Genomic DNA, 17,440 nt, shown 5'->3' on the forward strand with positions numbered 1-17,440 from the left:
GATGGGGGGCAGGTGCCACCTGGGGAGCTGTGTGAGCAGTACTGACGCTGCCCATCTTCCACCAACGCCGTGCACAGGAGTGTGGGACCCCGAGGGGCATGTTTGGGTGCCACCCGCTCTCCCCAGGCACCTGCCAGGCCTCTGGGCACCCACCCCTTCAACGGGAGGACTGCGGAGTTCCCAGGCATTTGTGCTTCTGTCTTTGCGAAGTCTTGTGGCTCCTCCAGCTCATTGTTCTTTTTCAAGGTGGAGGTTGGGAGGGAGGGCAGGTCCATTTCAAAGATGTCTGTCCAAGTGAATGGGACCCGGGTTTGTTTACAGAGAGAGAGAGCATTGATCTGGCCCAGGTAAGCACTCGTTGACCCCTGGAGACGCTTGAGCTGACTGAAGCTAAAAGAAATGATTTGGCTGAAACTAAGTAAAAATCATGGGACATATCCTAGTGAAAGTGTAGTAATTCTGGGTCCACAGAATTTCTCTGTATACCGGTTTGGTTGTTCTTGTTTACAAATAACAGGAAACCTTATTAAAACTAACTCAAGTCAAAATTTTAGAGTGTATAACTGAAAATTCCAGAGGGAGAGCTGGCATGACTTGATCAGGGTGCAGACTCTATTTATCAGCATTTCTCTTGGTCTGTGGTCCTCCATGGTCTTAGCTTTGACCTCAGGCAGGCTTTTCTGGTGGTGGAAAATGTCTTCGACTTCCACGCCTCAAGTGTGCTTTCTCCACTGTCCGAAGCAAAACCCAAATCTTTTCTTCCCTCAACTACTATGCCAAAATTCCTGTGTTTCACTTTGATTGGACCCCACTGAGCCAATCGCTGTGGCCCAGGGATTGTCTTAAGCCTATCTGGTGCTAGTCTCAGGAGCTGTAGGTAGGAGAGATTCCATCCAACCCTCAGAGCTGCTCATTGTAGGCAGAAGGATAAAATGGGAGCACACTGCAGTGGGCTCACATTCCCAAACCAGTATTTCTTGTTGCAACAATCTTCAAAGAATGTAAATGCCCTGGAAAACATCCCTTCTGAGACCTGAGACTTTTGTCTGAAACCCACAGGGGTGGATGTGTTTTCCATGCCTGAGGGCCCCTCCTACAAGAGTTCCATTGTTGGCTGTTGGAAAACACACAGCTGTGCCCCTCCCACCCCACCCCCTTCCAGGAAGGGAACCAGCTTTCAGAATTAGTCACGCTGTCAGCATCCCACACAACAAGCCCATTGAATCCAAAGGGCAGCCCTACGGGGTGAGTATTATTCTTAGCCCCACTGTATAGATGGGGAAACTGAGGCCCGGCGAAGAAGACTTGCTAGCCCAAGGTCACACAGTGAGAAAGAGGTGGAGCTAGGATTTGAACCTAGGTTTTCTGCCTCTGAGATCCTTTCTTCTCCACTTGTGGGTCTGGGTGCCCCCAAAGTGTGATCCACTTAAGGAAAGGGGAGGGGGGTAACTGATTCTTCTGTTATGGGGCCTGGGACATAGTAACTCTCAAGAATGGTTTTCATTCGTTCACACAACACATATTTCCTGAGCACCTACTATGTGCCAGACTTTGTGCTGGGGACACAGAGGACTGTGTTCCATTGAACAGCCAAGGAAGGTCCCTCCCTCCCAGAGCTGACATTACGGGACGTGGGAGGGAGAATAAATATAACCAATAAGCATATAATTACACAGCATGTCAGGAGGTGATATATGCTAGCGCTACAGAAAAAAATAGAGAACAGGGTGGGGCGAGGTGGTTTCCAGACTGAAGATGTGGTTATTTTGGTTTTTTGTTTTTTTAAAATTTAATTTATTTTATTCTTAGCTGCATTGGGTCTTTGCTGCTGCACGCAGGCTTCTCTCTAGTTGCGGCGAGCGGGGGCCACCCCCGGTCGCGGTGTGCAGGCTTCTCACTGCGGTGGCCTCTCCTGTTGCAGAGCATGGGCTCTAGGCGCTCAGGCTCAGTAGTTGTGGCGCACGGGCTTAGTTGCTCTGCAGCACGTGGGATCCTCCCAGACCAGGGCTTGAACCCGTGTCCCCTGCATTGGCAGGCGGATTCCCAACCACTGCGCCACCAGGGAAGCACCTGAAGATGTGGTTTTAAATCAAGTAGCCAAGGAAAGCCTCATCAAGAAGGTGGTATTTGAGCAAAGCCCTGAAAAAAGAAGATGAGGGAGGGACCCATGTGACATCTGTGAGAAGAGTGAGCTCGGTAGAGGGAACGGCAAGTGCAAAGGTCCTGGGGCTGGAAAGGCACCTAGTGGGTTGGAGGAACAGCAGGGAGGGCAGTGTGTCTACAGCTGAGTAAGTGAGTGAGTGAGGGGTTGATGGGGAGGAGAAGTGATGGGGGACCAGGTAGGGGAGTGACTTACAGGTTGCGGGTCATGGTGAGGACATTGGCTTTTACCAGGAGTGAGATGCAGCCAGAGGAGGGCCCTGATCTGACTCAGGGGTTCACAGGCTCCCTCTGGCTGTGTGTGGGGAGCAGACTGTAGGGGCGGGAGGGGAGCAGGGAGACCAGGGAGGAGGCTGTGTGGTGGTCCAGGAGGGAGGGCATGGAGGCTGGGCCAGGGTGGGGACAGCGGCAGGGGAGGAGTGGTTGGTTCTGGCAATATTCTCTGGTGTCTCATTCCCTCTTCTGACCTACTGTCTGTTCCTGGGACCCACAAAATTATGCGGGGCCCTCGGTCCTACACACTCACAGGGTGTGGAGCCAGACAACCTGCCTTGGAATCCCAACTTTGACCCTTAAATAACTGTGTGTCTTGTGGGGAGGTGACTGAGCTCCTCTGTGCCAGTTTCCTCCACTGGGACAACAATGCCTGCCTAGCAAGTGGTAAGTCCCACAGCCCGACACGCTGCAGGATTGTTAGCTGCCAATAGAGAGAGGCAGTTAGCAATAGCAGGTAATGACTCAGGGATGTACAGGGGTGTGCAGTTGGCTCTCAGCACTGCCTTCTTGGATGCCAAGGTGCAGGGGGAAGGGAGATGGGAAGACTGAGATGTCAGGGGCCCTGGCTGCCAGAGGGCTGCCTGGTCAGTGCCTCTGCATGGCAGCGGTTGCCAGCCGAGCTCTTAGAACTGCAGACTCATCTCCCTGCCTCTGCAGCCAAGCAGGAGCCTGCCAGCCCTAGCATCAGCCTCAGAGCCTCAGGGTCCCCCCACCAGGCCAGTGCCGGGCAGCCAGGAGTGGGTAAGGCACCCACGGCTAGCGGGAGGGGCAGAGTGGGTACCAAGGGGTCAGGGACTGATCCGAGAGAAGCAAAAGGAAGACTGTGTGTGTGTGTGTGTGGGCGGGGGGAAGAACACAGGCTTTTATCTAAAAGGGAAAAAATGGATGTATATATTTATTTATAAATAATATTTAATTATTGTATAGTATATACATAAATACATGATATTCAAAGTTCAATTAAATTCTGTTTATTTAACATTTAGGTTACCCAATTCTGAATTTATTTTTCCTCTGTTGTTTTTGATCTTGTGTTTTATTATTTTTGTGTAAATGTTAATTAAAAAAATTTTATTGATTCTCCCCAACTTTTATTTTGATTTTTTTTTTAAACTACAGAAAAGTTACATAAACAGTACAATGAACCCAAATACCCTTCACGGAGATTCACCAGTTCTTAATAGTTTGCCTCATTTGCTTTACCTCTCTATGTCTCTACCTATGTTCATAATATTTTCTGAGTTCTTGCGTCTCAGAAGTGATATCCTGCCCCTTCTGAGTGCAGGCATTTTACAAGGCTTGGTCTTTTCTGATGCTAGTTGCCAAAGACTTTTCGGGAGGGAGTCTCAAAACATCACCAGGTTTTTCTGTAATCATGCCTTTTCCCCTGACCTCGGGCAGACTCGGGATGACAGTCCTGAGGATATTTCCTGCCTGAACCGCGCCACGATACATCCCTCAGGGATGAGTCCCTCAGGATGTGTGTGTCCAGGGTCCGTGCTGTAATGGTGGCCACATAGGCAGAGGGTGGGTCTTGGATGGGAGGTGACAGGAGCAGGCCGGGGACCAGAGCAACTGTGGGTCTCCCTCTCCATCCCTTGAAGCTTCCTCTCAGGGGAAGATGGGGCCTGGGTCACCCCGGGGAGACAGACCTGCCCCTCCGACAACTAATGCCAAGGGGGAATGTGGCCCAGTTAGGCCAGATCTTCCACGAGAAGCCGAACATGCAGCTTGTTATGTTGAAATATCCCGAGTTTAAATGTTGGCAACTGTGAATCTTTGCAGCACTCTTTGAACTCAAGCAAACATGTAACAATCGTTGGGTTGGCCCGGGGGCCGCCAGTTTGAGATCCTTGTCTCAGGGACTGAGGCAGGCTGGGAGGAGGCTGCAGGGCTCCCCTCTCAGACCCCCAATCCCCTCTCCTGCTTCCCTATAATTCCAACTCACACTCAGGACTCCTAGCCATCAGCCCAAGCCCCCATCCCCAGCGATGAGGAAACTGGTCCAGGACTGTCAGCAAATGTGGTCCCCCTTGCCCACCTGCCCCCATTAGCAGCTCTGCCCTCACCACCCCCGCCTCAATCCGGCAAGGCCTCTGTGACCGTGAGCGGGGACATAAGAGCTCCTTTCTCTTATTATTTAAGAAATAGTTCAGGAGCACCATTACTGCCGGGTGTTGTTCTATATATAATTCAGATGAAAATTTGGGGGAGGACCTGACATGCCAGAAGGGGAGGTGGATAATCACAAAAGCAAAGAAGAGTTTCCTGGAATATGCTTTGAAGATAGATACGTCAGAAGGGAATAGAAAGGGAGAGGGTGGATGTGATTTTAAATAGGGTGATCAGGGAAGGCCACGTCTTCAGCCAGGACTTGAAGAAGGTAAGGGAATGAGCCCTTACGTACTGACATGTGGGAGAAGAATCCCAGACAGAGGGAACAGCTGTTGCAAAGGCCCTGAGGCAGAAACATGCCTGGAGGGGAGGAGGGGTAGCGGGGGGGGGGGGGGGGCGGGGGGGGGGGGGGGTGGTGGTAGCTGAACCTCCCCCCCCCCCCACCCTGAACTTTCCTAGTCCCTAAGATGGAGACTCACACAGGTGGCCATAGGGCCAGATCCAACCTTGGACACATTTCATCTGGTCCACAAAGTGTTAGGGAAATTAAAAGTCAGTTACCAACATTTAAAAATCAGGAGATTTCATCATAAAGATCAACCTTTCCAACTTCTCTTGGTGGCTGATGACATTGAGCAGCAGAGAGTGGGGGGATGGTGGTAGCTGAACCTCCCCCCCGCCCCACCCTGAACTTTCCTAGTCCCTAAGATGGAGACTCACACAGGTGGCCATAGGGCCAGATCCAACCTTGGACACATTTCATCTGGTCCACAAAGTGTTAGGGAAATTAAAAGTCAGTTACCAACATTTAAAAATCAGGAGATTTCATCATAAAGATCAACCTTTCCAACTTCTCTTGGTGGCTGATGACATTGAGCAGCAGAGAGTGCGGATCTCAAGGGGCCTGTTAACCTTAAGTCGCCTTGTCTGGCACCTCATGTGGCACCTGGAAGCCAGGCAGACAGAGACGTGCCCACAGCCACACCCCCAAAGTGTCAAGACAGGACCTGCCAGCTCCCCTCTTTTTTCCCACAGGTGCTGAATTCTGAGGCCACAGGGAGCAGCCCCACAGAGCCGCAGGAGGCCTTATTTGTCCGCACATGGGTATCTCTGGCCCCGTCTTGCCCAGGAAGCAGGAGCTTGGAGGTCACTGTGATCACACCTTCCCAGCCCCCCAGCCCAGCCTCTCAGCCTCTACCTGGGAAGGTGAGGCCCCAGCCCCAGCAGGACCCCTCTCATGGGTCGGGGTGCTTCCAGCTCCCACACCCCAGGCTGGCCCATTTAGGGCTTATGAATTTGCCAGGATCCTGAAGAAATACAGCCTTAAGAGAAGAGCAATAAAATGACTGAGCCCTGACTAGCAAAAGCAAATGGCGAAACCCCAATTAATAAAACTTTGAACTGGTGACTACAAAACACCCCACAGCCTTGATTTTGTACTTGAATTCGGCATTCCTGAAAACTTTGTGATGTTCGGAAACTATCTGTAGGTTTGGTTTTTCTCATTTCGCAAGAATTCCCAGGATACTGAGAAACCACAGCTAATCTCTGCTTCAGCAAATGATTTCGGGCTTCCCTGGTAACGAAAAGTAGCCCCCGCTCGCCGCAACTAGAGAAAGACTTTGTGCAGCAACAAAGACTCGACGCAGCCATAAATAAATAAATAAATAAATAAAACCCCCAGAACAAAAAACAGACAAAAAACCCCAAATGATTTCAAAAGCAAAATGAAGGGGAAATATTCCAAATGGCTTTATTATCTATATGATAATATATAACACATACATTTGTATATAAACATAAACACACAACACATATACATATATAAATAAGTGGACACATGCTGAATGTGACTGAAGTCAAGCAGGCCTAGAAGACTCATCGCAAAAGAGTCAACCTCCAATAGGATGCAAGCAGCTGCGTGCACTCCACTCCCTGCAGACCTTCCCCAGGAGAGAAGCCACCACAATGAGAAGCCCGCGCACCGCAACGAAAAGTAGCCCCCGCTCGCCGCAACTAGAGAAAGACTTTGTGCAGCAACAAAGACTCGATGCAGCCATAAATAAATAAATAAATAAATAAAACCCCCAAAACAAAAAACAGACAAAAAACCCCAAATGATTTCAAAAGCAAAATGAAGGGGAAATATTCCAAATGGCTTTATTATCTATATGATAATATATAACACATACATTTGTACATAAACACACAACACACATACATATATAAATAAGTGGACACATGCTGAATGTGACTGAAGTCAAGCAGGCCTAGAAGACTCATCGCAAAAGAGTCAACCCCCAATAGGATGCAAGCAGCTGCGTGCACTCCACTCCCTGCAGACCTTCCCCAGGGTCTCAGTGTTCACACCTGTCCCCATCCACACGGGAGTCTTAAGTCGTGCCCTAAGCCCCAGCCCCTGCCCAACACCCACTTGGATGGGGCACATTCTGTTCCACCCTGGGTTAGGTATAGGCTTATAAACATCAAAATGCAAGACCATGTGATTAAAACTTCAGGGAATGAAGTTTGCAGAAGGCTCTAAGTGGTGGTCCCCCCAGGCTGAAACCAGCCCTTAGATTTGTTTCGTTTGACCTGCATAATTTTTTAAAAATCTGAGCCTTTTTTTTGTTTTTTGGCCGCACCACGCGGCTTATGGGATCTTAGTTCCCAACCAGGTATTGAACCTCGGCCACAGCAGTAAAAGTGCCGAGTCCTAACCACTGGACCGCCAGGGTATTCCCTGAGCCAACTTTTAATATTGGGAACTCTGCATAAAGGTTCAGGTTTCTGACATCTTTTGAAAGTATAGAAGCAATTGGCTAGAACTGTGTAGAGGTTATCCTTGAAATTCTTTTAATTAAACTTTTTTTCAAAGTAGTACACTTGCAGGATTTAAAATTCAGAAGGTAGAAGAAGGTGCATGAGCTTAAGTGAGCCTCCCTTCCCAGCCATCTCCCAGCCCCTCGGTCTTCCTCTTCAGAAGCAGCCATGGGTGCCAATCTCCAAAGATATTTCATTCATTTATAAGTATATGAATATACATTATTTTTCCCCTTACAAATGGTAGCATGCGTCTCTACATCTTGCTTTTTTTCCCATAGCAAGATGTCTGGGAGGTACTTCTGTATCTGTCCACATGAGCTTGAGCCGGTGTTTTTGGTGGCTGCCCTTTATTCATTTAAATTTATTTTATTTTATTTTTATTTTTGGCTGCATTGGGTCTTCGTTGCTGCGCGAGGGCTTTCTCTAGTTGCGGTAAGTGGGGGCGACTCTTCGTTGTGGTGCGTGGGCTTCTCATTGTGGTGGCTTCTCTTGTTGCAGAGCACGGGCTCTAGGTGCACAGGCTTCAGTAGTTGTGGCATACGGGCTCAGTAGTTGCAGCTCGCGGCCTCTAGAGCTGAGGCTCAGTAGTTGTGGCGTATGGGCTTAGTTGCTAGGCGGCATGTGAGAGCTTCCTGGACCAGGGCTCGAACCCGTGTCCCCTGCATTGGCAGGCGGATTCTTAACCATTGCGCCACCAGGGAAGTCCCGGTGGCTGCCCTTTAGACGGGACAATAGTTCTGTTTGTCCAGCTGCCACCGTACCTTATAGTCTCATGACTGTCCTGCTTCACTCATTCATGATTCTTGCCTGGTCCCGTTGGCATCTGAGTGTGCAGACTCCGGCACAGGTGAAGGATGGAGCATCCCTCCTAGCCGCCCGGCATTCGCCCCTTCTCTGTCTCGGACGCATGCAGTTCCTGGACTTCCCAGCAGAGGGAGACACCACCCCACCCCCAAGACCACCAGAAGTCGGAAACTATCTGTAGGTTTGGTTTTTCTCATTTCGCAAGAATTCCCAGGATACTGAGAAACCACAGCTAATCTCTGCTTCAGCAAATGATTTCGGGCTTCCCTGGTGGCGGATTAAGAATCCGCCAGCCAATGCAGGGAACACGGGTTCGAGCCCTGGTCCGGGAAGACCCCACATGCTGCGGAGCAGCTAAGGCCGTGCGCCACAACTACTGAGCCTGTGTTCTAGAGTCCGCGCGCCACAACTGCTGAGCCCGTGAGCCACAACTACTGAAGCCCGTGCTCCGCAACAAGAGAAGAGTCAAGCAGGCCTAGAAGACTCATCGCAAAAGAGTCAACCCCCAATAGGATGCAAGCAGCTGCGTGCACTCCACTCCCTGCAGACCTTCCCCAGGGTCTCAGTGTTCACACCTGTCCCCATCCACACGGGAGTCTTAAGTCGTGCCCTAAGCCCCAGCCCCTGCCCAACACCCACTTGGATGGGGCACATTCTGTTCCACCCTGGGTTAGGTATAGGCTTATAAACATCAAAATGCAAGACCATGTGATTAAAACTTCAGGGAATGAAGTTTGCAGAAGGCTCTAAGTGGTGGTCCCCCCAGGCTGAAACCAGCCCTTAGATTTGTTTCGTTTGACCTGCATAATTTTTTAAAAATCTGAGCCTTTTTTTTGTTTTTTGGCCGCACCACGCGGCTTATGGGATCTTAGTTCCCAACCAGGTATTGAACCTCGGCCACAGCAGTAAAAGTGCCGAGTCCTAACCACTGGACCGCCAGGGTATTCCCTGAGCCAACTTTTAATATTGGGAACTCTGCATAAAGGTTCAGGTTTCTGACATCTTTTGAAAGTATAGAAGCAATTGGCTAGAACTGTGTAGAGGTTATCCTTGAAATTCTTTTAATTAAACTTTTTTTCAAAGTAGTACACTTGCAGGATTTAAAATTCAGAAGGGGGGGCTTCCCTGGTGGCGCAGTGGTTGCGCGTCCGCCTGCCGATGCAGGGGAGCCGGGTTCGCGCCCCGGTCTGGGAGGATCCCACGTGCCGCGGAGCGGCTGGGCCCGTGAGCCATGGCCGCTGGGCCTGCGCGTCCGGAGCCTGTGCTCCGCAACGGGAGAGGCCACAACAGAGGGAGGCCTGCATACCACACACAAAAAAAATAAAATAAAATAAAATAAAATAAAATAAAATTCAGAAGGTAGAAGAAGGTGCATGAGCTTAAGTGAGCCTCCCTTCCCAGCCATCTCCCAGCCTCTCGGTCTTCCTCTTCAGAAGCAGCCATGGGTGCCAATCTCCAAAGATATTTCATTCATTTATAAGTATATGAATATACATTATTTTTCCCCTTACAAATGGTAGCATGCGTCTCTACATCTTGCTTTTTTTCCCATAGCAAGATGTCTGGGAGGTACTTCTGTATCTGTCCACATGAGCTTGAGCCAGTGTTTTTGGTGGCTGCCCTTTATTCATTTAAATTTATTTTATTTTATTTTTATTTTTGGCTGCATTGGGTCTTCGTTGCTGCGCGAGGGCTTTCTCTAGTTGCGGTAAGTGGGGGCGACTCTTCGTTGTGGTGCGTGGGCTTCTCATTGTGGTGGCTTCTCTTGTTGCAGAGCACGGGCTCTAGGTGCACAGGCTTCAGTAGTTGTGGCATACGGGCTCAGTAGTTGCAGCTCGCGGCCTCTAGAGCTGAGGCTCAGTAGTTGTGGCGTATGGGCTTAGTTGCTAGACGGGCTCTAGGTGCACAGGCTTCAGTAGTTGTGGCATGCGGGCTCAGTAGTTGCAGCTCGCGGCCTCTAGAGCTGAGGCTCAGTAGTTGTGGCGTATGGGCTTAGTTGCTAGGCGGCATGTGAGAGCTTCCTGGACCAGGGCTCGAACCCGTGTCCCCTGCATTGGCAGGCGGATTCTTAACCATTGCGCCACCAGGGAAGTCCCGGTGGCTGCCCTTTAGACGGGACAATAGTTCTGTTTGTCCAGCTGCCACCGTACCTTATAGTCTCATGACTGTCCTGCTTCACTCATTCATGATTCTTGCCTGGTCCCGTTGGCATCTGAGTGTGCAGACTCCGGCACAGGTGAAGGATGGAGCATCCCTCCTAGCCGCCCGGCATTCGCCCCTTCTCTGTCTCGGACGCATGCAGTTCCTGGACTTCCCAGCAGAGGGAGACACCACCCCACCCCCAAGACCACCAGAAGTGTCTTGAAAGGAACATTGCAATCTTGAAATGTCTGGGCAAGAGATGTTATCTGACCGGACACAAAGACCCCCTTAGCTGGACTGGGATCCTCCCCTACCAGGCCTCCCCTTCTCTTTCTGTCTCCCTCTGAACCTCCTGCTTCGACTGAGCCCCACCCTGACTGAGCCCCACTCTTTGCAGGGACTGGCCCCTCCTTGGTGGGAGTTGTAGGGAGACCCTGTCCTAGTCTAGGGCCTGGGATTGAGACATTGCCCAAGGGACCCACATAAAGAAAGCGTGTAGCTGGGCGGGCGTTCCTTGCCCCACCCTTCCCCCTCCCTGCCCCCAGCAGAGCCTTGACCTCAAAACCCCCTCTCCTTGTCCTGCACTCCACACTCCCCATGGTACCCTCTCCCTGGCCTGGCTCCCGCACCCTCCTCCCCACCCCCGCAATGGTGTTGGGGGTCGCCTGGAGTCCAGCTGGTGGCCAGTGCAGAGCCACCCTAGGAAGGCCCTGCCCCTCCCCATGACCCCAATCCTCCGCCAGCCACTCAAAGGCGCCTTGTTCTCCATCCAGCCCCCAGACAAAAGTCCCTCTGTCTAAAAAGGCGGAATTGGGGGGAGGGGGCACCCCAACGGGGAACAAGTGGGGGCCTGCACAGACCCCAGCTGGAAGGAATGCCATAAGGAGGAGGGGCAGGAGAGGGAGGAGGGAGGGGAAGGGAGCCTTGCACAGTGCAATGGCCTTATCCGGGGTGAGAGGCAGCCCCCGTCCCAACACCCACTGCGGAGACATCTGGCTCCCAGCACCCTTGGGAAGAACCCAGGCTGGGAAGTTCTGCCTGGTGCTGAGAACCAGGTCCCAGTCTCCCTAGGCCATGATGGGCACGATGGGGGAGAGGTCATGGTCTACGGCCCAACAGCTCACCCCCCTCTTACCGCCCCCCGTGCATCCCGTCCCCACCTCATGACCTTGGTCCTATCAGCATCTTCTGCTGACCCTCAAACTGTGTCAACAGCAACAAGTGGCCCGGAGGAGGACTTTAGATATCCCGCAGTGGCCACCCATCCCCCCTCCAAGGACAACACACAATCTAAGTAAAAGAGATTAGGTTATTACAACGAAAGTATGGCCTTCCCCCCACCGCCCCACCAGGCAGAAGCTCTGCCGTTAAAGACCTGACCCCCTCCTCCTTCCAGGTCCTTTTCTGAGGGGCAGGTGACTGGAGAAAGCCACCTCCAGCCCTCATCGTATTCTCCTTCTGCCTCGCCTAAGGCTGCTGTGACCCTAGAGACCCCAGGGAGCTCCCTGCCACTAGTGGTTGGGGGTTGGAACTGTCTCTTTAAGAGCAGGTGTGAGGTGAGAGAGCCCCTGAGCTTTAGGGAGTCAGACTAGTTCTCTACCTGCCCAGGTTTGCTTAGGGCGTGGAGGCTGCGGATAAAGGCAGGACTCAGGCTAAGCAGCCCCGCTGTCTCCCGGAACCTGAACCTCCGCGCAGCCTGTGGAGCACGCAGGTGAGGGACTGGGGCCCCCTCCCTCCACTGCTCTCTGCTAAAGACCCCTAGAACCTTCCCCCCTTCAAAGTCCTTTGCTGGGGGAGCAGATTAGAGAAAGCCCCCCCTCCCCATCATTCTCTGCACAGGAGGCTGGGTGAGCCGGCTGGGGTGAGGGTAAGGCCCACAGATGGGATTGGGGTGTCTGTTAGACTGGTGGGTCTGGGTAGATCGGGGTTTCTGAGTAGAACAGAAGTATCTGGATCGGGAGGATCGGACTGGATGGATGGGTGGATGACGAGGTGGACTCAGGGTGGCCGCATATTGGGAATATGTGGGTCCTGGAGACCTCTAGGGGAAGGGGCTGGAGGCTTCCTGGGGAAGCTGTAAAATGGGGAGGTGGCGCGGAGACTTCAGGGACACGAGGGAGTCATTTTGCTCAGGCCTGAGGGGCCTGGCCACCATCATGGAGAAATAGAGCGATAGTAGGGGGTGGACGCCGGAAAGGCCTCACACCAGCACTGGGGTCTCAGGGGCCAGGAAAGGGCAGAGAGGGGTGGGCGCAGCCTCCGTCTGCAGGCTGCCTTTCTCTCCAAGGCTTCACACCGACTGCAGTCAGTTCTGGAGCTGCCCGGGGGCCTCTTCCAATAACAGCCTGAACAGGGCAGGAGAGGGCAGATGCCCGGATGCCAGCTCCCAGCAGCCCACACCATGGGACAGTAGGGTGGAAATGTCGTGCAGGGGCTGGGGTACGGCTGAGACCACCCGTCAGTGCCCCTTGTGCTGGGGATGCTGGGAGATGACCGGGGAGGGGGTGTACAGGGGGGTACGGAGCCCTCACCGGCCAGGGAGGCTTGGAGGCTCCCATGGAAAGAGGCTTAAGCGCTGAGACCCTGAGTCCCGGGTGACAGTATAGAGCATTAAGCTGAATTCGCAGGGGTGACAGGGTTGTGACAGCAACGTGAGCTAATCATAGTGCCAAGTTCATCAAGCTGCAAAGATTACACGCGTGAACAAGCGCAAAAAGCTGAGAACAGTGCCTGGTGTGGGGTAAACATTCAATCAGCACCTGCTCTTATTACTAGTATTAGTGTGATCGTGGGGTGACAAAGCCTCACGTGTTCGCTTTAGACTACAGGTGGTCCTTCTACAGACCTGTGCCTGGAACCACTAGGCTGTCCTGCCCACATACACACTCCAACTCTCCCCGCACCGCCCCAAATTTGGGGGGGCGGTCTTAAACGCCTTAGTAATGTTCCCCAAAGCTACAGGCCCTTTTCCTGCCTGAATGCTCCAAGAAATGAATGCTCAAATTAAAACTGTGAGTCTGGTATATGGGATGAACTGGGAAGCTAAGAACGTTCTCAGGAAAGAAATTCAGGGAGGGGGTTACATAGAGGCCAGAGAGAGAGAGACGGGACGTGCTCTCCAGCTGTGGACAGGAGACAGAGCAGGGAATGTCAATGGGCTTTTTACCAGGCTTAGGGACGGTATGTGTTTTGCCGTCTGTGAAATGGGGCCTATAACCAATGGCCTCCAGGATTCTTGGGGGATTACATGAGTGAAAACCCAGCAAGGTCATTTGGCGGCGCCCAGCACAGGGTGGATCTGAGTGTTAGCTCTTGCTATCAAGATTGGGACAATGTATGCTGTGGCAGTGGGGCAGGGGTGGGGGAGGGGACAGGGGGACGCACAGGGGGACTGATCCTGGACCAAGAAGGGGGCGGCGGGGTGTTCTTCGTGCTGAGCGGGCCTACCCGGGGAAAGAGGAAGTGTTTGGGGGACTGATCCTGGACCAAGAAGGGGGTGGCGGAGTGTTCTTCATGCTGAGCGGGCCTACCTGGGGAAAGAGGAAGTGTTTGCTGCCAGAGGAGCTTGGTAGGGGTAGAGGCAGGACCAAGGACTGGGGTGGGATGGGCTGGGGTGGGGTGCGAGGAGGGTGGGACAGAAGATGAGGCTGGGGCTGCCCTCCCCCTCCCCCTCCCCCCTCCCCCCCTCCTCTCTGAGTTCTCTCCTCCCCACATCCTGCCCAGAGCAACAAGAGGAGCCAGCTCAGTCCCCAGCCCTGGCCCAGCCCAAGTTCTGTGAAGTCTGGGCAGGGCGGGCAGGCTCCGAGCTGTGTATGGGAGACACTCCCAGGAACCGGGCCTCCTGCCACCTGGCTCCCAACACCCCATTTCCCACAACACCCCAAGGCCCTGAGAGAGTCCTGAGTTAGGAACAGCCTCCGCAGAGCCAGGTCTGGTTTAAATCCCGCTTCCTGCCAAGGTGACCTTGAGCACCCACTTTCACCTCTGGAGCCTCAGTTTCCACATCTGTAAGATGGGGATAAGAGCGGCGGCATCTTCCTCATTTGGTTGCCAGGGCAATTCACTTAAAGCCTCAAGTCCACGTCCAGTGAGTTATTATTGCTGCTCCCCCTTCAGGTCTTCGTTCTCACCCAGCCCCCACTGCACTTTCCGGCTCCTTCTTATCTCTCAGCCCAGCGAGTTTCAAGGCCAGGCTTTCTGCCCTGGGGTGAGCTGTGTACCCTGGATAAGGAGCACAGTAGCAGGGGATTGGGAGCCAGAGGCATCCCGGTGGCCCTGCTAAAGCTGGACCTCCCCCCTAGATCCCTCCAGCCAGCTCTCCGACATGCAAGAGGTGGCCCTGAGCCTGCTCGTCCTCCTGGCAGGTGAGTGCCGTTCCTGGACTGCAGTTCCCCTGACCCCCTCAGCTGGGTGGTGACCACGCTTGCGTGTGGCTCTCTCGTGCTTTCTGCCTCCCCTGTGGGGTGGTGAGTCTCAGGACAGCATCTCCTGGAAGGTGGGAAGGGTCACACTGGTGATTTCAAGGAACACATAAAGGAGGACCTCTTACAGCAGAGGTTCACACAGCTCGTCCTGCATGGTCTTGATGTCTCCTTGGTGATATCAAGAAGGCTCAGCCCTGGGCTACTGTGTCTTTAACACTTCTTAACACTTGATTACGAGAGGTAAGAGTTTCAAGGTTATGTGGCAAGTTACCAAAGCCCCCTGTGCCTCAGTTTCCCCATCTGGACAATAGTAGCACCTACTTATAGAGTCACTACAAGGATTAAAGGAGTTACTATTTACAAAGCACTTAGAAGAGTGCCTGGGACAGAGTAAGCACCATGTGTTTGTGCTTTAAATATAATTTAAAAATATGAACCTCCCTTTAACAAAGAAAGAACAGAGCTTAGGCCCAGAGCTAAGGCAGCCCACTGCTTCTAGCCAGAATTCAATCCTAGTCCTTTGCTTTCATTGTATCTGTTTTTATCCGTTACATTGGGCAAGACTGCCATTCCATTCAGGGTAGTGATGTAAAGTTGCATTTTTAAATAAAGCACATTAAGTTTATAATTAGTAAGTCACTTTAAGGGGAATGGTGAAGGATGGGTGGGATGTGGACGTGGCAGAACCAGGAGATGAGGGCTGAGAATGCCTGGGAGCTGAAGCCACCTGTCATCTTGACAAGACCATCGCTCGTTTCTGCAGGGGGTGTGGATTAGCCAGGTGTCCGGAAATACCAGGCCAAAGGCTGGCTAGGTGGCCCAAAGCCACCCAGGTGAAAACCTATTTCAGGTGTGGGGCTGAGTTGGGGGAAACCCTCATTTCCGAGGTGGAACGTGCAGAGGAGCTAGTTTGGGGTTGGACCCCTGTGCCGGTGGGAGGTGGGGAACTGTCCATCAGGGGACCCTACGTTGAGGCCTGGAGCTCCAACGGCCCTGTCCCCAGCTTTGCCGAGGCCAGCACCCCCATCTCTCTCCTACCCCGCTTCTCCCCTCCAGGCCTGCCTGTCTTGGATGCCAACGACCCGGAAGGTGAGTCAGAGCTACTCTCCCACCAGTCCCGCCCCCAAAGTCTCCCCCAGGACCCCTGCATTCATGTCCTATTTTTCTTTCCTTGCAGATAAAAACAGTCCTTTCTACTATGGTGAGAGCCTGTGCCCCTCCCTTTGCAGCCCCACTCACCCCTCAGACCGATTTCGTGCCAACGGTCCCACACAGGGTTGGGTGAGGGTCTGATGGGGGTGACCCAGGGGCGAGGATTGGGGCATTGAACAGTGAACACAGGGGATTAAGGGAACAAGGCATGCCAGCCTGGTCCTTAGAACCACCCCCATGTTTTCTTCCACGTCGCCCCATATGCTCCCTCCCTCCCCTCCTCAGGTCTCTGCTCAAATATGCCCCTACAGCCGGGTCTTCCTTGGCCACTCTCCCTAAAAGAGCTGTCTTCGGACTCTCCGTCCCCTGGCCCTGCTTATTTGTCTATACCTAACCCCGCGTTAGATCTCTGTCGCTTGCTGTGTAGAGACTGGAAAGCGAGCGCGGGGGCTGGAGGGCTGTCCGTTCCCTCCACTGCTGTATCCCACATCAGGGGTGCCTAATGCATATCGTCAAGCGGTTGGGGGCTTGGATGAGGAGGGCACGGGCTGGCACCGAGAGCCCCCTCTGTGTTTCTCCTAGACTGGTTCAGACTCCGCGTCGGCGGGCTCATCTTCGCAGCGGTTCTGTGTGCCATGGGCATCGTCGTCCTCATGAGTGAGTGGAGTAGCTGGCGGGGGAGCGGGCAGTGCAGGGCGGTGGGTGTCCTCCCCTGACATTCCCCTCTCTCCTAACAGGTGGGAAATGCAAATGCAAGTTCAGCCGGAAGCCCTGGTAAGATGGGCTCCAGGCAGTGTGCCTGCCTCATACTGGACAGACACCTTTCAGGGGTAAAGAGCTAAATCTCGCCAAAAAAAGGCCGGGTCTCTGGGTCTTGCCCTGGAGAATTCCTGTTACTGAGATTTTCCAGGTTTATTCTTCAGAGCCATGAGTCCTCAGAGGGCCTCCAATCATGAAATGCTTTGGTCCCTGGGATGGTACAACTTTGTGGGAAAATAGCTAGGAAGCTATGTCGGGGCAAGCTGAGAAGCCTCTAGCCTTGAGGGAGAGGATAAACGGGGGTGAACAGAGATCTCATCACTTTTCTTTCCCTAGCCACCATCCAGGGGATGCCCCACCTCTCATCACTTCAGGTAAGACAGGGACAGAATGGGGCTGACTGGGACACAGGGTATGAGGGGTGTGTGTGTGTGTGTGTGTGTGTGTGTGTGTGTGTGTGTGTGTGTGTGTGTGTGTGTGTGTGTGTGCGCGCGCGCACCCTGGGGAGAAATAACCTGATCCACTCTCACAAGCTGACCCTGTCACCTCTCCCAGGCTCTGCCCATAACTGTTGAGGATGGATCAGCTGAAAGAGCACCGAGGGTCACTCTTTCCCCAAGTCCTGGCTCTGCACAGGAGCCTAAACTCCAGGATGGAATTCTCAGACCACCTGGCCAGAGCTCTGTGTGTGTGTGTGTGTGTGTGTGTGTGTGCGCGCACGCGCGCACCCTGGGGAGAAATAACCTGATCCACTCTCACAAGCTGACCCTGTCACCTCTCCC

At 53.0% G+C, this 17,440-nt stretch overlaps 1 protein-coding gene across 1 annotated transcript; it reads left to right on the forward strand.

Moving 5' to 3' along the window:
- The first annotated feature begins 11,890 nt into the window (after nt 1–11,890).
- Nucleotides 11,891–17,341, forward strand: FXYD3 (FXYD domain containing ion transport regulator 3). Its single transcript, XM_024132542.3, has 8 exons — nt 11,891–12,034; nt 14,625–14,687; nt 15,804–15,836; nt 15,925–15,948; nt 16,482–16,556; nt 16,637–16,673; nt 16,995–17,032; nt 17,214–17,341. The coding sequence occupies exons 2-8, from the start codon at nt 14,648–14,650 to the stop codon at nt 17,231–17,233; spliced, it is 267 nt and encodes an 88-aa protein (XP_023988310.1). The 5' UTR covers nt 11,891–12,034; nt 14,625–14,647; the 3' UTR covers nt 17,234–17,341.
- The last annotated feature ends 99 nt before the right edge of the window (nt 17,342–17,440 follow it).

The sequence above is a fragment of the Physeter macrocephalus genome, chromosome 17 (assembly GCF_002837175.3).
Source record: "Physeter macrocephalus isolate SW-GA chromosome 17, ASM283717v5, whole genome shotgun sequence".
Classification (NCBI taxonomy): Eukaryota; Metazoa; Chordata; class Mammalia; order Artiodactyla; family Physeteridae; genus Physeter; species Physeter macrocephalus.